The sequence below is a fragment of the Gadus macrocephalus genome, chromosome 14 (assembly GCF_031168955.1).
Source record: "Gadus macrocephalus chromosome 14, ASM3116895v1".
In the NCBI taxonomy this organism is placed as follows: Eukaryota; Metazoa; Chordata; class Actinopteri; order Gadiformes; family Gadidae; genus Gadus; species Gadus macrocephalus.
The window spans coordinates 23,945,971-23,963,354 of record NC_082395.1 but is presented as its reverse complement, the minus strand read 5'-3'; the positions used below and the strand labels follow the sequence as shown (position 1 = coordinate 23,963,354).

The 17,384-nt window shown below is 51.1% G+C and overlaps 1 protein-coding gene across 2 annotated transcripts; it reads right to left on the bottom strand.

Annotated features, from left to right (window-relative positions):
* Positions 1-225: 225 nt before the first annotated feature.
* Positions 226-17,022, bottom strand: fes (FES proto-oncogene, tyrosine kinase). Of its 2 annotated transcripts, none has more exons than XM_060071098.1 (18): positions 16,364-17,022; positions 15,853-16,026; positions 13,414-13,510; positions 12,401-12,584; positions 11,646-11,783; positions 10,887-11,006; positions 10,359-10,484; positions 9,806-10,001; positions 8,538-8,618; positions 6,986-7,195; positions 6,453-6,575; positions 6,163-6,216; positions 5,867-5,985; positions 2,714-2,808; positions 1,944-2,067; positions 1,558-1,715; positions 1,021-1,143; positions 226-884 (listed from the first exon to the last, which is right to left on the bottom strand). In XM_060071098.1, the coding sequence occupies exons 1-18, from the start codon at positions 16,577-16,579 to the stop codon at positions 751-753; spliced, it is 2,472 nt and encodes an 823-aa protein (XP_059927081.1). In that variant the 5' UTR covers positions 16,580-17,022; the 3' UTR covers positions 226-750. The 2 variants fall into 2 exon arrangements, with proteins under 2 accessions (XP_059927081.1, XP_059927082.1); XM_060071099.1 differs by having other exon boundaries at positions 11,673-11,783.
* Between the last annotated feature and the right edge of the window lie 362 nt (positions 17,023-17,384).

Sequence of the window (17,384 nt, the reverse complement as noted above, 5' to 3'; positions counted from 1 at the left end):
ACAGAGTAAATAAAACACACTTCCAAAGAAGACAATTTTAGGTTGCCTTTTGAATATCTGGCAGGGGACAACAGATGAAAACTAGCCTCTCAGGCTAACTCTGGCTCACTTACATTTTGAATGTTGATTAGTGTGCAATGTCCCTGAACTAAACCAATAAAATAAAATAAAATAAAACACGTATAGACAAGTCTGCTGTGTTCGCATATTTTATTAAAAAAAATGTTAGCATTTTTAATCTAATTATGCAATAACTATGGGAATTCTATTTTATGTATGGGTAAAGTCAGTTACCCAAACATAAACAAAAGCTACACCAGCTGAAGGTGGTGTTGGACCAGCTGAAGGTAATGTTGGTGCTGGACCAGCTGAAGATGGTGTGAGTGCTGGACCAGTTGAAGGTGGTGTTAGAGCTGGACCAGCTGAAGATGGTGTTAGAGCTGGAGCTACTGAAGGTGGGGTAAGGGGTGGAACTACTGAAGGTGGTGTTAGAGGTGGACCAGCTGAAGGTGGGGTTAGAGGTGGAACAACTTAAGGTGGTGTTAGAGGTGGACCAGCTGAAGATGGTGTTAGAGGTGGACCAGCTGAAGGTGGTGTTAGAGGTGAAAAAGTTGAAGGTGGTGTTAGTGCTGAACCAGCTGAAGGTGGGGTTAGGGATGGACCAGCTGAAGGTGGGGATAGAGGTGGACCAGCTGAAGGTGGTTGAAGGTGGTGTTGGAGGTGGTGTTGGAGGTGGTGTAAGAGGTGGTGTTAGAGGCGGAGCTCAGCCAGCTGCTCCATCAGCTCCCTGAATGACGGTCGGTTCCGCGGTTCCGTCTGCCAGCAGCTCTGCATCAGGCGGTAAACCTCGGGGGGGCAGGCGGGTGGGGCAGGCATCCGGTACCCTGAACCACACAGACCACAGGGCGCTCAGACACACGGACACAGGGCGCTCAGACACACCACTACTATTGGATGCATGCTAACGTGACCCCTCAGGAACAGGCTGACCTGACCCCTGAGCACAGCGGGGGTCCGTACCTCTCTCCAGCTCGTCCCGTGTCTGCTGGTTGGACATGCTGGTGTAGGGGGTCATCCCCCTGGAGAAGGTCTCCCAGAGGACCACCCCAAAGCTCCACACGTCGCTCTCCGTGGTGTAGCGACCTGGGGTGGGGGGGAGAGGGAGGTTGGGCAGGAAGGGGAGGGAGAGCAGGGGGGAGAGAGGGAGGGGGGAGGGAGGGAGGGGGGAGGGAGGGAGGGGGGAGGGAGGGCAGGGAAGGCAGGGGGCGAGAGCAGCCTCAGTCAAACTGTTTGTGATCTGGTTTGCAGGCGAGCCCTGAAACAATGATCACCTCGTAACGAGCAGCCCTGAGGCACTGGAGCGAGGAGCGCTCGTTAATGTGTGAAGAGGAATGGAGTCCTGCTCTTTGTTTAGTAATTAAAGGTGATGTCATTAGCCACGAAGGGGAACTGTTTCATGCCATGAAACTGTCTCCTTCCCTAAGGTGACCCGACGTTCACCTTAGGGAGCCTAGAGTTGAAGACTCTAGTCTCCTCCACAGAGGGGCGGGGCTGTACCGTAGTTGAGGGCCTCGGGGGCGGTCCACTTGACGGGGACCTGGCGGAGGCCCCCCGTGGCCGAGTACACCCCGTCCTCCTCCTCGCGGGACATCCCGAAGTCACTGATCTTCACCACGTGCTGCTCGCCCACCAGACAGTTCCTCGCTGCCAGGTCCCTGAGAGGGGGGCGGGGGGGAGAGAGAGAGAGAGAGAGAGAGAGAGAGAGAGAGAAAGAGAGAGAGAGAGAGAGAGAGAGAGAGAAAGAGAGAGAGAGAGAGAGAGCGATTATGGCCTTTCTGTGCATTGTATTCGTGGCTCTTCAGACTTTCCTCTTCAATCAACATAAAGCAAGCCTCATAATTCTACTTTAGTTGGGCTGATCTCTCTCATGGTTTGGTGTTGACCTGTGAATGCACTTCCTGTTCTCCAGGTAGTCCATTCCAGACGCAATGTCTGCCACCATGGTCACCAGCAGCCCAGGGGGGAGGCTTCTATCAGCAGCACGCACAAACGACAGGAAGTCACCACCTGTTACAACACACACACACACACACACACACACACACACACACACACACACACACACACACACACACACACACACACACACACACACACACACACACACACACACACACACACACACACACACACACACACATCCTACATCAAAGTCAACGCTTTCAAATCAAAAGCGCAACATAACTTGGCAACTGCTCTGATGACATGGAAGGCTTGTTAGAAGAATTTTAGCGGAAGTTAAAACGTGGGTGTACACACACACACTCACACACACGCGTGCGCTTGTTTCCACCCCTTGAAGGAATCTTGGCAGAAAACGAAAACCTTCAAGACACTTTCTGACAGCAATGATGAATGGCCCTCTAATTAAATCAAACAGCCAGTGAGGGACTATAAGGAGCTATAAGGAGCTGTGCGGTGCTGTTAGAAGCTATAAGGAGCTATAAAGAGCAGTGAGGAGTTGTAGGGAGCTATAAGGAGCAGTGAGGAGCTGTAAGGAGCAGTGAGGAGCTATAAGGAGCAATGAGGAAATATAAGGAGCAGTGAGGAGCTGTAAGGAGCAGTGAGGAGCTATAAGGAGCAGTGAGGAGCTATAAGGAGCAGTGAGGAGCTGTAGGGAGCAGTGTACGCCCTCGCTGGCTGCAGAGCCCACCTTGGACCAGCTCCATGATGATGTAGATGGGCTGCTGCTGGGTGCACACCCCGATCAGCCTCACGATGTTGGGATGCTCGTATTGCTTCAGGATCCTGCAACACAAACCAGCCTTCAGCGTTCAGCCCCTGTGTGTGTGTTTGTGTGTTTGTGTTGGATGAGTGTGATGGTGTATGTCAGACTGGAGAAGGTGAGGCAGTCTGCTGTGGGGCTGAGGGCTGACTCTGAACCTCTCTTTGTTTGAACCAACGTGGGATGACTGAAGGGTTGTGAGCAAACATACAACTTCAAACTAGGGGTGTAATGGTACACAAAATTCACGGTTCGGTACGTACCTCGGTTTTTAAGTCACGGTACGGTACGGTACGGTCCATAGTTAAGGGGAAAATGAATGGCCGTAGATCAGCAGCAATGAAAACACCAAGAGACTTGGCTATGGCATTTGCATTCCTGAATTCCCAGACAGGGGTTGTTGAAATAGTGTCGTGAGCTTGGTTTGCACAGCTCGTTTTTTTTTCCACAGCAACGGTTATAGTAACACCTGGATGGTGCCTTTCAAATGCGTGTGCATGTTACAGTGCTGTACGTAGACATGGAGAGCCCTCTCCATGATAGCCGGGGAGCCTGGCGGAGACCCTCTCAGCAGCATACGTGCGCATCCAATATTTTTTAACTATCCGTCGACGCCATGGACCTATTGGTCGACGCAACGGAGACGGCAGGGGCTGTGATAGGTCATCAGAACAAAATCGTTTCAGGAATCAGTTCTCCGGTTTGACTTTGCACCTTAATTACTTTGTACATTGTTTACTTTGCACCTTAAGAACCAATAAAACACCAAATAAGATTTGAAAAGCTTTGGAAGTTTATTTACAACACTGCTTACATGGTTTGCAGCTCAAGATAGATCGGGCAGTGAATTGCATTGCGTATCCGACATCCCGACTGAGAGCTGCTGAGGGGTCTCCTTAGTACGGAGTCGGATTACGGAGTCGGAGTATATACTTTTGGCTAAACGGTCCGGGTGGAACTCTGACTTCAAGTTCTAAATTCTGCATCCCAAAACAAGCTTTTACATTCGCCATATTAAAGGTCCCATGGCATGAAAATCTCACTTTATGAGGTTTTCTAACATACATATGAGTTCCCCTAGCCTGCCTATGGTCCCCCAGTGGCTAAAACTTGCGTTCGGTGTAAAACGAGCACTAGGTTCGCCTTTGAAAAAACGGAGGCTGAAGTGCGCTGGTTTGGAATGTGGTCCCATATATCGTCATAAAGGATCTAAGCTCCTCCCCTTTCACTGCCTTGCCAGCCCAGTGAATTTGGCCCGCCAATGAGACACGACCGTGCGAGCGCCATGTGTGTGTGTGTGTGATTACACACACTGTAACGCAAGTGCTGATGGTGTTATGGTGCATAACACATCAGTTGTTTGACGTCTCTTGTATTTCCACAACGAGGCTGTAGTTGGGGTTATCTCAGCCATGGTTGAGAAGGAATTGGGGGAAGGGAACTTTGGCTTTGACTCCCTGAAGTACATGAACTGCGACATGCTGCCTGCCGCCGGTTGCCGCGAGGCACCACCGCCGCGAAGCAACACCGCCCGGCAGCGGGCAGCCGGCAGCAGGCAGCGCGCGGTTCAGTCTACTTCAGATTGATGTGAAAGTGGAAGAACCAGAGACGTCGGAGAACCCGACGAAGTCGTTTGTCATTCATAATATCGTCTGGAGGCGCACACAGCTTTTGGCCGTGAAAATATGTATTATATGATATAGATATCTATGTATTATATGATATTATTTAGATATAGAGCTCCAGGACTGCAACTCAAGTGTTGTACACTTCCTTGTTATTTGGATAACCTGCTGTTGGTGTTTGGCGCATAACACGTCGGACTCTCGTCTCTGGTATTTCCACAACGAGACTCGTAGTGTGGGTTACCTCAGCCATGGTTGAGAATGAAAAGAACTTTGGCTTTGACTCCCTCAAGAACATGAACCACGACATGGAGGAGAAAGGGATTGTTGGCCGCGAATGTCTCCCGTTTGAGCCCCGCTTCCCGCTGCCGAGGGACCACCGCCTCAGCGCTGCAGGAGGCGGTGGAGCCTAAGCGCTGACCACTGCCGAGGCGGTGGTCCCTCGGCAGCGAGGCTGCGGCGGGAGACAACCGCTGTCAACAATCGCGGGCAACAATCCCTTTCTCCTCCATGTCGAAGTTCAGTCTACTTCAGATTGATGTGGACGTGGAAGCACCAAAGACATCGGAGAACCCGACGCGGTCTTTTGAGATTCATAATATCGTCTGGAGGCTCACATAGCTCTTGGCCGTGACAATATATATTATATGATATAGATATCTATGTATAATATGATATTATTTAGATATAGAGCTCCAGGACTCCCGTGTGTTCTAGAATATTTACAGAACACGGCTAAAGGCTGTGTGCACCTCGCCATTGCGATACATCCACTGTAAACAGAGCGCATGGTACCGTGGCTGCAAGCTGCTCAGGGCCACAGCCCCACCCTCCTCCTTGACCCTCCTTCTAATATCTCAATTAAAGCATCCATAACGTAGCATGCCATGGGACCTTTAACGCCATGTACGCCACATTTACGCACCGCGGTAGACCTCTGTAACCGTGCCGAAGTGCCTGTACCGTGACTATTCGGTACAAATATGTGTACCGTTACAGCCCTTCTTCAAACAGAAAATGTCAAACACACAACGTCAAATCCACAACGTCAAACACACGACATCAAACAGACGTCAAACAAACAACATCAAACACACAACGTCAGACACACAACGTCAAACACACAACGTTAAACACACAACGTCAACAGACAGCGTCAAACACACAACGTCAAACAGACAAAACAGTGAAACGAGGGGAATGGGAATGAGATCAAGTGGAGAGAGAGAGAGAGAGAGAGAGAGAGAGAGAGAGAGAGAGAGAGAGAGAGAGAGAGAGAGAGAGAGAGAGAGAGACACAGAGAGAGACAGAGAGAGACAGAGACAGAGACAGAGACAGGTTTATGTATGTAGTGTTTATGTGTTTGGACATGTTACTGTCGCCGTGTGGATGTGTGTGTGTGTGTGTGTGTGTGTGTGTGTGTGCGTGCGTATGCGTGCGTGTGCTTGCAACTAACCTGGCCTCCATGAGGAACCTCTTCTTGGTCTCGGGCGGCAGGTCCTCTCTGCAGGCCTTCACCGCCACCGCCGTGTTGTCAAAGCGCAGCCGGCCGCTGTACACCTCGCCGAAGTTACCCTGGGACGCACACGCACGCGCGAACACACGCACACACATGGACGCACATACACACACAAACACACACACACACACACAAAAAACCTGAAGTCAGCCCCCAGAAACCTAAGCAGCCCTTAGACTTCTGAGGTCACATTTGGGGGTAACATGTGGGGGTGATGTGTGGGGGTTACCCACCCGTCCGATGCTGGGTCCCAGGATGACGTCATCGTGCTCCAACACCCACTTGTCCTGGCACAGAGAACGGTAGAGCGAGTAGAGCTAGTCTGAGCACGGAACCGCAGGAGAGAGAGAAGAGGCAGGAAGAACAGGGCGTGTCTGTGTGCGTGCGTACGTGCGTGCGTTTGTGTGGGGGGGGGGGGGGGGTGTGTGTGTGTGTGGGGGTGTGTGTGTGTGCGGAGATGAGTGCAGAAGAGGCCTAGGGTGATTAGTACCTTAATAACAGGTGTCATAAGAGTGATTATTACCTTAACAACTGGTGTTTTAAGGAGAATGTCTGTCTTGGCTGTGACAGTCTGTCCTGAAGAAATAAGGTGATTTATCAGCAATGGCACCGTTGCAAATTGTTCTTTATCCAGCCGGTACAAGTTCTGTCACACACACACACACACACACACACACACAAACGAAGAAGACAGATGAACACCTTTTATAAATGTGTCAGTGATTGTTGTTTGGATATGGGTGTTACTTCTTCAGTTCATTATGGCAGACCAACTTCATTCAGTACACACATATCCTACACCAGTAAACACCAGTACTAGACCAGTACACACCAGTCGTCCCCCAGTCCCCACGTTGGCCTACCCCAGTACACACCAGTCCTCCCATTCCTCCCAGTACCCACGTTGGCCTACACGAGTCCTCCACCTGTTTTCCACCAGTTCTCCCAGTTCTCCCCCAGTCCAGCCAGTCGTCCCACTCGTCCCAGTACCCACGTTGGCCTACCCCAGTCCTCTCCCAGTCCTCCCAGTCCTCCCCCAGTCCTCCCAGTACCCACATTGTTCTGCTGGATGAGGAAGTGGCGGCAGCTTCCCGCCCAGTGGACCGACAGCACGTTCTCCACTTTGCCCTGGCTCCTCCGCACCAGGAACTCCCCGTCGCCCCGGAGCAGCTCCTGGACCTCCAGACGGGGGATGACCCCGTGGTACCACGCCTGCTTCTCCAGGGGGCGCTCCACCTCGGGGACCGCCTCCTGGGCCGGGGGCAGCTGGGGGGGGGGGGGGGGGTGAGAGGAGAGGGGGAACTGGGAGCCACAACGGTCTACTGCAGGAGGCCCGGCCAGGAGGCGGGATCTCAGGTTCACCGGATGTGTTGGAGATAACCTGGTCTGAGTTAACCCCGCCCACTAGCAGGTCTGAGATAACCCCACCCACTAGCAGGTCTGAGATAACCCCACCCACTAGCAGGTCTGAGATAACCCCGCCCACTTGCAGGTCTGAGTTAACCCCGCCCACTAGCAGGTCTGAGTTAACCCCGCCCACTAGCAGGTCTGAGATAACCCCGCCCACTAGCAGGTCTGAGATAACCCCGCCCACTAGCAGGTCTGAGTTAACCCCGCTTACTAGCAGGTCAGAGATAACCCCGCCCACTAGCAAGTCTGGGATAACCCCGCCCCTAGCAGAGAGGAGATAACCCCGCCCACTAGCAGGTCTGAGATAACCCCGCCCACTAGCAGGTCTGAGATAACCCCGCCCATAGCAGATAGGAGATAACCCCGCCCACTAGCAGGTCTGAGATAACCCCGCCCCCTACCAGCTGTCGCCTAACTGGTTCAGACAACAAACCAGTTGATATTCTCAGTCATCCAGTACTGATCTGTAAGTCTCCGTATAAGTCATAAGTCTATAAAAAACTCTATATAAGTCTATGCATAAGTCTAGTATATGACTCTGTATAAGTCTGGAGGAGAAGAAGAGTGAATCTAAATAAGTAGAGGTGTGTGTTGGTCTGGGTGGACTGGTTTGGCGCCCTGTTCAGGTGAAGCACCATGAAGGAGTGTGGAGCACGAGTTGTGACCTTGGGGATAATTTGGTTCATCAGCAGTTCAACAGCTCTGGAATGCTGCGGTAATTTGATAAGAACGCTGATAGGGAGCGCGGTAGAGTAAAAACAGAAAAAGTATTGGGATTCAGATAATCATGGGTCTGAACAGGTTGGTCATTACCATGTATCTGAACAGGTTGGTCATTACCATGTATCAGGTGGGTCATTACCATGTATCTGAACAGGTGGGTCATTACCTGGTATCAGGTGGGTCATTACCTGGTATCTGGGTCATTACCATGTATCTGGGTCATTACCATGTATCAGGTTGGTCATTACCATGTATCAGGTGGGTCATTACCATGTATCAGGTGGGTCATTACCATATATCAGGTGGGTCATTACCATGTATCAGGTGGGTCATTACCATGTATTTGGGTCATTACCTGGTATCTGGGTCATTACCATGTATCAGGTGGGTCATTACCATGCATCAGGTGGGTCATTACCTGGTATCAGGGTCACTACCTGGTATCTGGGTCATTACCTGGTATCTGGGTAATTACCTGGTATCTTGGTCTGAACAGGCCGCCCAGGTGGGTCAGGATCCCATCCATACTGAGGAGGGTGGAGCTGTTCTTCTCCTCCTGAAGACCACCGCAGTACAGACCGTATTAAAGAGAAGACCACCGCAGTACAGACCGTATTAAAGAGAACACCACCGCAGTACAGACCGTATTACAGAGAAGACCACAGCAGCAGTACAGACCGTATTAAAGAGAAGACCACAGCAGCAGTACAGACCGTATTAAAGAGAAGACAATCAGCAGTACAGACAGTATTAAAAGAGCAAGTGAAGGTGTAGCTTCTTGGGAAAGGTATTTTGGTCCCGGGCCAAGAGGTTATTTTCATTTAATTAAATCTTAGAATTGTTGTGTGTAAAGATGATCTATGACAGGATAATCCCTTTACACTAGTCATAGCTGGCCTCATGTCGACGCCCATATCAACACCGGTTTACAATAACCATCTCATGTCTGAACGGTCGCAGCAGGTATGTGTGGTTGGGTGAGGCCCGCGAGCTGTGCTGTGTTTATCTAGCAGGTCTTCAGTGTGTGGCTCCTCTCTGAGTGTTTGTTCTGCTCAGAGTCTCCAGTCTGTCACTGGGGGAGGTGTGAGTGATGGGGGTGACAGCAGCGAGAGTGAAGCCAAGAGTCCTACAGGCTGAGCTTCACCACAGGTTGAAGACGAAGTTTGGTCTTATTATGGGATGGTGTTCGAAAAGGACGGGAGAGGAGCAGGAAGAGGAGGAGAGGAGGAGAGAGGAGGGGAGAGGAGGTGCAGGGAGAGAGAGGAGGAGCAGGGAGAGAGAGGAGGAGCAGGGAGAGAGAGGAGGAGCAGGGAGAGAGAGGAGGAGAGAGGAGGGGAGAGGAGGAGCAGGGAGAGAGAGGAGGAGGAGCAGGGGGAGGAGGAGAGAGGAGGGGAGAGGAGGAGCAGGGAGAGAGAGGAGGAGCAGGGGGAGGAGGAGAGAGGAGGGGAGAGGAGGTGCAGGGAGAGAGAGGAGGAGCAGGGAGAGAGAGGAGGAGCAGGGAGAGAGAGGAGGAGGAGCAGGGAGAGAAAGGAGGAGCAGGGAGAGAGACGAGGAGCAGGGAGAGAGAGGAGGAGCAGGGAGAGAGAGGAGGAGCAGGGAGAGAGAGGAGGAGGAGCAGGGAGAGAAGAAGACATGGACATTTTGGTGGAGTAATAGGGTGCCTTGGAGTTAGGGACACTAAATGAATGAGTGTGTGGTGTTTGGCGCGTGTGTGTGTAATATACTTTTCTAAAGTGCACTCACGCTGGTGTTGGCGGGGGCCCCGGGGCCCGGCTCCTCCTCCGGCAGCAGCCCCGGGGGCGGCTCCCTGGAGCCCAGGCCGTGGAAAGCCTGCTCCAGGGCTTGCCGCTGCGCCTCCAGCCGTGCCCGCCGGCCCATGGACAGCGCCACCTGCTGGCGGAACTCCTCCAGCAGCTGCTTCTTGCTGAACTGGTACACCCTGCACCACGCACACGCCCACCCACCCACCCACCCACCCACCCACCCACCCACCCACACACCCACACACACACACACACACACACACACACACACACACACACACACACACACACACACACACCAGGGTATTCAGCTGATGTTCAGTAGCTGTTTGCTGTGTTAGCTCCTTTAGCTCCGTTAGGTCTGTAAGCTCAATTAGCTCTGTTAGCTCCGTTAGCTCCGTTATTCGTAAGCTCCGTTAGCTCCTTTAGCTCTGTTAGCTCATTTAGCTCCGTTAGCTCCGTTAGCTCCATTAGCTCCATTAGCTCCGTTAGCTCCGTTAGCTCCGTTAGCTCTGTTAGCTCTGTTAGCTCACCTCTGGCTCCCGGCGGGGGAGCAGTCCTTGGCCACCTCCAGGTCGTGCTCCAGCTGCTCAACCGAGGCCTGCTGGCCGCCCAGCCCCACGGCCACGCCCATCAGCTCCTCCTCCAGAGCAGTCAGCCTGGAGGAGGAAGAGGAGAGAGGAGAGAGGAGGAGGAGGAGGAGGAGGAGGAGGAGGAGGAGGAGGAGGAGAGAGGAGGATATAGGAGGAGGGGAGGAGAGGAGAAGAGGACAGGGAGAGAGAGGAGCAGGTTTAGGTACATTCAGAGTGTGTGTGTGTGTGTGTGTGTGTGTGTGTGTGTGTGTGTGTGTGTGTGTGTGTGTGTGTGTGTGTGTGTGTGTGTGTGTGTGTGTGTGTGTGTGTGTGTGTGTGTGTGTGTGTGTGTGTGTGCGTTTAGTATGGAAGACATGAAGGACAGGATGCACAAAGGGACACTACACTACAATAACTACTGACTGATACAGTCTTTATTATCTGCTCCATTATGTGAATGAGTATTTATTATATAAGTTTGGTTCTGACCGATGCTGCAAGCTCTCCACCGTGAACTCAGTGAGCTTCAGCTCCCCCGGACTCAGCATCTCCACGTCCTCCAGGACCACCCAGTCCGGATCCGGGAGGGACGGGACCTCCCCCACAGACCTACACACAAGGAGACACACACACACAGACAAGGAGACACACACACACAGAGACAAGGAGACACACACACACAGAGACAAGGAGACACACACACAGACAAGGAGACACACACACAGACAAGGAGACACACACACAGAGACAAGGAGACACACACACAGAGACAAGGAGACACACACACAGACAAGGAGACACACACACAGACAAGGAGACACACACACAGACAAGGAGACACACACACAGAGACAAGGAGACACACACATAGAGACAAGGAGACACACACACACACACACAGACAAGGAGACACACACACAGACAAGGAGACACACAAACAGAGACAAGGAGACACACACAGACAAGGAGACACACACACAGACAAGGAGACACACACACAGGGACACAGACACACAGACAAGGAGAAACACACAGAGACACACACAGAGACAAGGAGACACACAGACACAGACAAGGACACACACACACACACACACACAAATTCAGAGACACACACGGAGAGACACACACACACAAACCATTGTTATTGTTCTGTCTTATTCCTGTATTGGGATGTGGAACGTACAGGTTTGGGTACCAGCTAGTACTGGTGTGTATCGGTGTGTACCGGTGTGTACCGGTGGGTACCTATTCTGCTGGATGAAGCTCTCGTACTCAGTGTAGGGGTCTATGCTGCTCAGGGCGGCAGACATCTCACTGTGGATCTGGACCACCTCATAGTGAAGCAGGCTGGACATGTCGAAGTACTCCTGCAGAATCTCCTTCCTGAGGAACAACAGGAGAAACAGACACAGGTCTATTATATAAGCAGTGTAAATATCCTGGGCCGTCGTTTAACTATGCAAGGGTAAACTAAACATCCTTTATCAGGTCCTGCAGCGGGAGAGGAGCTACTTGCAGGTGAAGGAATGATGTCGCCTTTCTATATAACAACTGAAGATGTCCACCTTTCAGACATGTGGGGGCCTGGGTGGTGCTCCCAGTACGAGGTGTAGCTCCCAGTAGGAGGTGGAGGGTGGAGCTTAGAGTACAAGGTGGAGGGTGTGGCTCACAGTAGGAGGTGGAGGGTGTAGTGACCAGTAGGAGGTGGAGGGTTTAATTCACAGTAGGAGGTGGAGGGTGTAGCTACCAGTAGTAGGTGGAGGGTTGAGGTTTAGCTACCAGCAGGGGGTGGAGGGTTTAGTTCACCGTAGGAGGTGGAGGGTGTAGCTCCCAGTAGTAAAAGGTGGAAGGTTTAGCTCACAGTAGGAGGTGTAGGGTGGAGCTCACGGTAGGTGTAGCTCACAGTAGGATGTGTAGGTGCAGGTAGAGCTTGCAGTAAGAGGTGTAGGGCAGAGCTTACAGTAGGATTTGTAGGTGGTGTAGGTGGAGGTGTGTCTTACAGTATGAGCACCATCTCCTGCTGCAGGCCCTGCAGTCCGCTGAGCAGGCCGGGCTGCAGCCGGCCGTAGTGCTGCTGCTGCTGCACCGCCGCCGCCCGCAGCACCAGGACGTACTCGTTGTGGAGCTGCTGCTGCCGCTGGGTGGCCCGGACCAGCCGCTCCCGGGCCCGCTCCCGCTCCTTACCTACACACACACACACACACACACACACACACACAGACAGACAGACACACACACACACACACACATACAGAGAGACACACACACACACACACACACACACACAGACAGAGAGACACACACACACACACACACACACACACACACACACACACACAGAGACACACACACACACACACACACACACACACACACACACACACACACACACACACACACAGACAGACAGACAGACAGACACACACACACACACACACACACATACAGAGAGACACACACACACACACACACAGACAGAGAGACACACACACACACACAGAGACACACACACACAGACAGAGAGACACACACACACACACACACACACACACACACACACACACACATACACACACACACACACAGACACACACACACACACACACACACAGAGACACACACACACACACAAACACACACACACACACAGAGGGACACACACACAGACAGGGACACACACACAGACAGGGACACACACAGACAGGGACACACACAGACATACACACGCAGTGACACACACACACACACAGTGACACACACACACACACACACAGAGATACAGGGACACAGACACATTTATGAACATACCACCACACATACGAACAAACAATCATCCTTATCATGATCATGTATTTCCCCCCTGGGACCATGAAGTCCTTGTGCTAATATCCTAAACCATGTTCCCTATCTCCATCAGAGCCCACCCTCTAGTGACTGTCTGGTCTGCCTGAGAGGACAGGGCTGCTGCCAATGGGCAGCAGCCCTGTCCTCTAGAGAAGTTCTGATTGGCCACCTTTGCCGGCCTCCTGGTACTTCCTCCTAGCCGCCGCCGCCTCCCGGACCGCCTGCTTGTAGCCGAGCTTCTGCTTCTCCACGTCGCTCTGGGTCACCTGCAGACACACACACACACACACACACACACACACACACACACACACACACACACACACACACACACACACACACACACACACACACACACACACACACACACACACACACACACACACACACACACACACATCCCACGTCAAAGTCAACGCTTTCAAATCAAAAGCGCAACATAACTTGGCAACTGCTCTGATGACATGGAACACACACACACACACACACACACGTGCGTGCGCTCAAATAGACACACACACGCTTGTGTTATACTTGGAGAACATATAACATGTTATATGAGCATAAAACATGCTATATATAACATGTTTTATGAGCATAAAACATGTTATATATAACACCATGAAACAATGTTAAACATTTAACGATGTATAATTGTCCCTATGCATATCATTCTATGTATGAATAAATTGATATTGATTATATTGATAATTTATTGATTATATATCCTAATCCTTTTGTCCAATGAACAAGTAGCTTCAATCTGCCCTGCATTAGAAGAGCAGCCCTCCGTGTTGAGTGAAGGGAGAGTGAACCTCATCCAGTCATGCATCAGTTCACCTCTGCCCCGAGGGCTGACCAGAGCCAGGGACCGGCTCTGGCCGGCTCCACCTGTCACTGAGTTCATGATTAGCCCACCTGCACAGAACGGCCGGGCTGAGCGGGTTCCTGAGGAGAGCAATATCTCGACGCTCCGACGGCCCCATAACGAACACACGCTGAACAATGTCAATGAGCGGCTCATTAGGCAGAGTGTTAATGGGCCAGGGAACCGGAAGTATCTGGGAGGAGAGTGAGGCAGCTTCTAGAATCTCTAGAGCCTCTGGCTGAGTGTGCTGAGCGCCTCACTCCCCTTCACTCCATATCACTAATAAGCCTCACTAATTCAAGAACTGGCAATTTGCTTTTTTTTTTTTTTTTCTGAGCGTTCCAGAGTTCTGAAGCTGAGTTAAAGCTCCTCTCCATGAAACCCCCCTCCCTCCTAGCTCCCAGCTCCAGCCCACCCGTTTTGACTTCAAAGGACATCCTTCCCTCCACTTTGAGATCGAATTAACCAGAAGTGCGTTTGACTTCAAAGTTGCAGCTTAATGAATATTTTTTATTGACTGAACACAACATGGCTCTCGTCTCCCTCGCTGACGTCAGAGAGTTCTGCAGGAACCCCTCCATGAGTAACTCATCTGAGGTCAGGCTTTGGAACTGTAGTGAGATGTGAACACATCCTCAGAAACAGAACGTATTTGAACACATCCCTTGAGCTCTGACTAATTAGCACCCGAGCAAAGTCACTCAAAATAACACACGGTTCAAATCCCTGTTTGAGAAGAACAAATAAAGCACTTTCTGGACTCAGACCATCAGTAAGGACTTGGAAACACAACGACCCTTTGCATAATGTGTAAGTGTGTGTGTGTGTGTGTGTGTGTGTGTGTGTGTGTGTGTGTGTGTGTGTGTGTGTGTGTGTGTGTGTGTGTGTGTGTGTGTGTCCTGCCAACTCCTTTGCTGAATAGTCGATTGAAGGTAGTAAGTGACCGGGGACATTTGCATACAGCCATCCTCAGTTCCCTAGTAGAGCCGTGACACACTGTGCCATTCTGTCCACCGTGACAGAAACACTATCAGCCAGTCTGTCTGTCCACCGTGACAGAGGCACACTGTCAGTCAGCCTGCCCATAATGACAGGGAGTCAGAGGGAAAGGGAAAATCAAGCATGCACATTTTTTTGTATGCTTTATTGCGCACTCAATTGTTTTCATGCTTTACCTAAATAAACAAAATACGTGATTTATTATAGCTTTAAATAGCTACCTGACTGATATGGTGCTTATCCACAGACATCTAAAGTTTCATTGAAGTTATTTCAGTAAAATGAAAACAAGTGAGACAGACCTTACATACATACATACACATTGGCCTATATACATACACATAGGCCTATATATATATATATATATATATCCTATCCTATGACTGGGGGATAGGATAGGTTAATTCACTTGAGGTAAACAGTCTGGTTATTCTCTTGACAGAAGGACTATAGAAGGACTAGGCTACTTTATTTTGGAATCCCCATGTTTGTTTCTTGTGTAAAGCAAGCTAAAAAAAAAAAAAAAAAAAAAATGTTTCTCCAAAAAAAAAGATTGGGGGGCTAATTAAATAATATACGGGGCTTTAGCCCAGAATGAAACAGCCTAGTGACGCAACTGCTCTGTCCACAGTGACAGAGACACACTGTCTCTGTCACTGATGGCGGACAACTGTTCATGTGTTCCACGATGACGGACAACTGTTCCATGTGTACGCATACATGCGTGTGCGTGTGCATCACCTTGCTGTGCTCCTGGCTCAGCAGGCTCCACTGCTCCCCGTAGCTCTTCCTGAGCTGCTGCTTGTCTTTGATCAGGAGCGTCAGTTTGCTCATGGGTCCGTCCTGCAGGTCCTCGGACCGCTCCCTCATGACCCGGCTCAGGCTCTCGGTCTGACCCACAAGGACTCCCCAGGACTGGATCGGAGGAGGGGAGCCCACATAGCGGCGTCAGATCAAAAGGGAAAGTGTCGCTCGGTCAGCCTTCATGTTCGCGGTCGGTTGTTCCGTTTTATCCGACATGACGTCAGAGGAGATAAAGCCATCTCTCATTTTTATAAATGTGCTAAAGATTGTACAAATTGTGGTTAATCAAGAATTAATTTTAATTACGTTTTTTTAATTAAGTATTTTGGCGACCATAAGGAAGAACCAATTTATTTTATGACATTATACAATGTGATGATCGATAAGACCCCCAGACGGGAGGGGTCGGAACGCACCATGGGGGGGGGGGGGTCGGTCCACACCTCACCTTGTGGAGCTGGCTGATGTAGTCCGCCGCGGGGGGCCGGCTCTGCCGCTCCAACATGGCGGCCATCTGGTGCAGCTGCACTGAGAAGTCCCGCTCGCTCCGCGCGCGCTGCGCCATCCACCTCTTCATGCTCTCCATCAGGTGGAGCTCAGTCTCCTGGAGGCGCAGCAGAGCGTTGTGGGCCGGGGCGCACCACAGCTCCTCCCCGAAGCGCATGTCTGGACGGACGTTAAGGAGGCAGCGTGAAGAAGGCAGCAGGCCGGGGTCTTGCTCTCTGCAGACTGAGTGAACGCGTTTGTCCTCACGACCGAAGGAACCAAAGTGTGTGTGGAAGCAGCTGGTGCTGAACACAGAGGCTTTGGTTCACTTCCCTATTCATCTATGTAGGTGCTTGTGTTTGACTTCCTCATGCGGGCAGAAACCCCGACCCTCCCTGTGCAACGAGCCACTGCAACGGAGAAAGTGGCTGTTAGAACGCGCTCACTGCTTTCAGGCTAAACGGTTCAGCGTTGGGTCAGCCTGAATAAAGACAGATTCCATTCCACAGTATGTGATGGTTGCTTCACTCGGCGTGTTGAGGAACAGGTGTTGAGGACTTCCCCTTCATCAGGGGAACCTGGTTCCTCATCATCAGGGGAACTGGTTCCTCTTCATCAGGGGAACCTCTGAGGATCAGATCCACCGAGCTGTGGAACATGTCGTCGTCACTTTTTCGGTCTGCTGCCGGTTCAACCAGTAGTCACGTGGAATGAAAACCACGTCTTTTACCGTAAGTATTGGTTCTCAAAGTGCGGCCCGCGGGCCAATGGCGGCCCCCAGAAACATTCCTGGCGGCCCGCAATGACATACAGATGTAAGTAAAAAAAAAAATATATATATTTTTTTATTATATCATTAGGCTAATGTAAACAATAAATAAATATAAAGACGAAAGTCAACTCTCTAGCTTTCAATTAAATCCGGTTAAATTTGTTAGTTTTAATCCGACTGTCCATTACTTTGAAAGGATGAACCTGTTTCG